Below are 4837 nucleotides of genomic sequence, written 5' to 3'. Positions count from 1 at the left end.
GAAACATCGTTGACATTTTTAAAAAACTGTCGCGATTTGAACTTATTACCTACGTGTGTGCGTCTGAAACCGCGTATTGGGATTGCATTTTCGGATAGAATTCTAAGGAACGCGAGTGTTCGTTTGCTAAAACAGCTTATTAAAAATACGTATAGCCAGTTAGACAAGGTACAGAGTGAGCTTTATGTTTTACATCTGGAATGCAGTGTAGTGTGGTCTCGTGAGGATTTTGACAGATGTGATCGGGTAACGTACCTACAAGCATCCCGCACTTATGTTCTGTGTGAGAATGGTCATAATCGAAAATTCGAAAAGCTGTGTACCCGCCAACTTCGTGATAATTTTTCGCGGAATGAGATTTGTGCGAACACTCAGGTACAGTCGGACACATTAAATACTCACACAGTTATCAATTTGTCGAATACTTCATTGGACAGTGCTGCACGAAGCGTGTTGGCGAAGGGGATGAATTTTGCTTTAACTCCTAAGAGAATACCGTATGAGAGCATAATCTGTGGCGTAGAGGAGACTATTATCCGCAATAAAGTTCCGCCAACGGATGCTGACATTTTAAGGCAGGATATAGCAGTGATTTTGCGAAAGTCTAGGCTCCCGAAAAGTAACGTAACTGCAGAAGAGCGCCAAGCACTTAAAGACCTGCGACAGAACCAGGATATACTCGTTCTGAAAGCTGACAAAGGCAACGCCACTGTAATTATGAATACTGAGGACTATGCCAGTAAAATTGGAAATATGCTAGCTGACACGACAGTATACAAACCAGTGTCATACAACCCTACTGCCAGAGTGACACGACGCATTCGCGCCCTCATCCAGGAGCACCGAGAGCTATTTACAGAAGACGTGTATACATACTTGCATAAAGCAAAAAACGTACAGCCACCAAAACTATATGGTCTGCCTAAAATACACAAGAGCAACGTTCCACTTAGGCCGATCGTGAGTCAAATTGATTCACCTACATATAAGTTGGCAAAACATGTTGCTGGAGTGTTGCAGCCATTAGTTGGGAAGACATCGTCCTACGTAAAAGACTCGATGCATTTTATTGAGCTTATCAAGAATATCTCAGTGGAGCCGGGTGACATAATGGTAAGTTTCGATGTCGAGTCACTGTTTACCAATGTGCCACTGAAGGATTGCCTGGAAGTCATCAAGGACAGATTGTTTGACAATGAGCTGCCCGATGAATATATTGTCCTTTTGCAAAACTGTTTGGACGGAAACTATCTCTTGTATCGAGGCCAATATTACCTCCAGATTGATGGCGTTGCTATGGGAAGTCCTGTAGCACCAGTGATTGCCAACATTTGGATGGAACATTTCGAACAAAAAGCATTAGCGAGCGGCCCCGGTATTGTTAAGTTCTGGAAGAGATATGTTGATGATATATTTTGCATCATAAACGGAAACCAAACAGAAGTGGAACAATATCTACAGCACTTAAATTCTGTTCATCCAAAGGTTAAGTTCACGTATGAAATGGAGAGGAACAGATCCATGGCTTTCCTTGATGTTCTTGTGACAGTGAGACCGGATGGGGCTTTGGCCCACTCTGTTTACCGGAAACCGACCCACACGGACAGATATCTGCACGCCTCTTCTCATCACCATCCCCGTCATCTTCAAGCAGTTATTTCCTCATTGGTTAATAGGGCATATAACCTATGCGACCCTGAACATGTGGAAGGGGAACTAAAACATGTGAAGGAGGTACTAAGAAGGAATGGCTACAGTGCTACCACAAGACAAATGGAGAGGAGGCTCAAGAGGGATAAACAACCAATGGTGAGCAGGGAACCAGCTTTCCTTCCGTACGTGAAAGGGGTAACGGATAAAATTGGAACAGTACTCAACAAATACTCCATTAAGACTGTATATAGTCCGTTGTCAAAAGTAACGAAGGAAATTCGCTCGCCAAAAGATATTATACCTCTTCAGACGCCGGGTGTCTATAAGATCGATTGCAGCTGTGGTAGTTCTTATATAGGACAAACTAAGCGGTCTATAGCTGAAAGAGTCAAAGAACACATAGCGGCTGTAAAGAACCAACAGACGTGCAAATCTGCGATAGCTGAACATTTGTTAACTTCGGACGTTAATCACTGGATGGAGCTTCATGACCCGAAAATCCTCTCAACTGATAGGCATTACCATGTTAGGTTGATACGTGAAGCCATTGAAATTAAAAAGCATAAGAATTTCAATCGAGAAGATGGATTTAACCTATCATCAGCGTGGAATCCGGTGATAACGAAGTACAAATCGCGTTCTAGGCCGTCTCAGAGAAACCCGGACACTGTTAGTGTAGTTTGTCGGACTGACTGTACCACTGACGAAAATATTGTGCAAATGCGGGTGGGTGAAGAAAACTCATTGCGCCGGAGCAGACGACGCCGCATCTCTTCAGTCTGCCCGCGACCATGACTCGTGCAACCGAGCCGAAACGTCGGAAGGGTAAATATTATTTACCGTTAAAATAGATATTGTTGCAATAAATCCCGTGAAGTGATAATTTTATAGTAAAAAATGCAACATAATAGTTTAAAATATAACTCAGCCTTAGATTTTTTTAATTTTGAATGCTAATCATCTCTAGTATAACCCTTTCAAATCAAATCAAATCAAATCAGTTTATTTGCGTGAAAAGTGGTCTACAAGTTCTTACAATATTAAGATGTCCGCACAGTCCACCAGAAGCTGGCATGCAAATATTGTTAACATTATATTTATAACATTAAAAATTTATAAATTACATTTTGGCTTTTCAAGGAAGATCGAGTTTTCCCTGTCATCCTGTATACTTGCAGTCTTATGTCGTCTAATTCCACACTATTTCGATACAGCTGAGGCTAGCAAGGAGAATAATTTCGCACTTAAGGATATTGATTTATCAGCCGATAATTATAATTGTAGCAGCAATTTATAGCTATTATTTCTCGCAACTTACAATATAGAGTACGAGCTAGTGAACGCCAGACCTACGGCATTTATAAAATCTGAAAGTTTGTCAGCGTATACTCCCAATATAGGATACAATGTTGGTGAATTATGTATGAGAGAATGATGTACATAAAAATCAGATTTTATGGTATAATATTTGGACAATAATTAGAAGTATTTTCCCCTAACAGCCAGACAGTTTTGACAGTTCCAACTCCTTGCCAGACAATTTTTTTAGGGTAGTTGCCAAAGGCACGATGATCAAAACTTCATAATTCACCAACATTATATCCTATACTAGCTTTCCGCCCGCGGCTTCGCCCGCGTGTAATTTTGTCTGTCACAGAAAAACTTTATCGCGCGCGTCCCTGTTTCAAAAACCGGGATAAAAACTATCCTATGTTCTTTCCCGGGACTCAAACTATCTCTATGCCAAATTTCATCAAAATCGGTTGCGAGGTTTAAGCGGGAAAGCGTAACAGACAGACAGACAGACAGACAGACAGACAGACAGACAGACAGAGTTACTTTCGCATTTATAATATTAGTTGGGAATGGGAGCATACGCTGACAAACTTTCAGCTATTATAAAATGACGTAGGTCTGGCGTTCACTAGCTCTTAGTGTAATAGAGCTTTAATAAGCGCATTATTATAAAGACATAATCAAATGTAAGTAACTTCACAGTAAAACAAAGGCATGACAATGTAATTATTCAGACCACTTATAAGATATTCTAAATTGTCCCCAGATACCATCGTGGTTCTTACCAAACCAGCTTCGACTCTACCACACAGCCTAAATGAACCTTATTGCAAAGAAATACGGTTGTTAATGATTTAAGCGGCGGTATAACGTTGTTATGTCAAAATAATGGTAGTTCATCAAGTTAATAACAGCCCTGGTGTTTGACATATGGCAGTCACGAACGGAGTATTATCAATACATACCAATCGGGTGATACCGTGTGTGATTTGTATCTTGGATTAAGTGGTGTAAGTACGTGTATAGGTTTAATATGTATACTTAAACGTTTTGGAATAGCCTAATAAAGTATTTTGTAGTCGAACCTTAACTTCGAACTTCTCTTAATGTTCTTCTGATTAATTTCGTTGCGGGTCCAATGACAGTTTAACTTTCCCCCAGGACCAACTTGACCTTCACTGGTTGGGTTTTTATTGGCGGTCAAGCTGTAGATCCTGGCTACACAGGAGTTGCAGCGGTGGAAACGAGAGGTGGGAATAGTCCCATAATAAAGTATCTTATAAGGTCTGGTGCTTACTATGGGCCTCATAAGAAGGCTCAAGGTCACGCAAAGGGCGATGGAGCGGGCTATGCTCGGAGTTTCCCTGCGTGATCGAATCAGAAATGAGGAGATCCGCAGGAGAACCAAAGTAACCGACATAGCTCGCAGAATTGCTAAAATCAAGTGGCAGTGGGCGGGGCACATAGCTCGTAGAGACGATGGCCGTTGGGGCAGGAAAGTTCTCGAGTGGCGACCACGGGCTGGAAGACGTAGCGTGGGCAGGCCTCCTACTAGGTGGACCGACGATCTGGTAAAGGTCGCGGGACGAGCTTGGATGCGGGCAGCGCAGGACCGTTCATTGTGGAAAACCTTGGGGGAGGCCTTTGTCTCGCAGTGGACGTCATTTGGCTGAAACGACAACGACTGGTGCTTAACTGAGTCCGTGCCTGAGGTACAGGAGCGACGCGGGAAGGTGTTTTGAGACGTCAACCGTCAACGAGACTTCAGATTTCTTTCAGCCCCCCTAGACAAAACGCACTTTTTGATCGAATCGACAATCGAATCCGTCAAAACTCCATACAAAAAAGGGGCTTTTCGACCACTTTTCGACTGGTTTGCGATTATAAT

General features: G+C 42.3%; 1 protein-coding gene across 1 annotated transcript; it reads left to right on the top strand.

Annotated features, from left to right (window-relative positions):
* Positions 1-465: 465 nt before the first annotated feature.
* LOC135083036 (uncharacterized) lies at positions 466-3770 on the top strand. Its single transcript, XM_063977799.1, has 2 exons — positions 466-2183; positions 3716-3770. Exons 1-2 carry the CDS (start codon positions 466-468, stop codon positions 3768-3770), a joined length of 1773 nt encoding a protein of 590 aa, XP_063833869.1.
* Positions 3771-4837: the final 1067 nt, after the last annotated feature.

This window comes from Ostrinia nubilalis, chromosome 22 (genome assembly GCF_963855985.1).
Source record: "Ostrinia nubilalis chromosome 22, ilOstNubi1.1, whole genome shotgun sequence".
Lineage (NCBI taxonomy): Eukaryota > Metazoa > Arthropoda > Insecta > Lepidoptera > Crambidae > Ostrinia > Ostrinia nubilalis.
Note: the sequence above shows the minus strand (reverse complement) of the source record. Positions and strands in the feature narration are given on the sequence as shown.

What these genes read in the sequence shown, in the direction of transcription:
- LOC135083036 (XM_063977799.1), top strand. Translation starts at nt 466, where the DNA reads ATGAATTTTGCTTTAACTCCTAAGAGAATACCGTATGAGAGCATAATC. An exon ending in GATAGGCATTACCATGTTAG is followed by an intron (nt 2,184 to 3,715) that starts GTTGATACGTGA and finishes AATTGTCCCCAG; the next exon opens with ATACCATCGTGGTTCTTACC.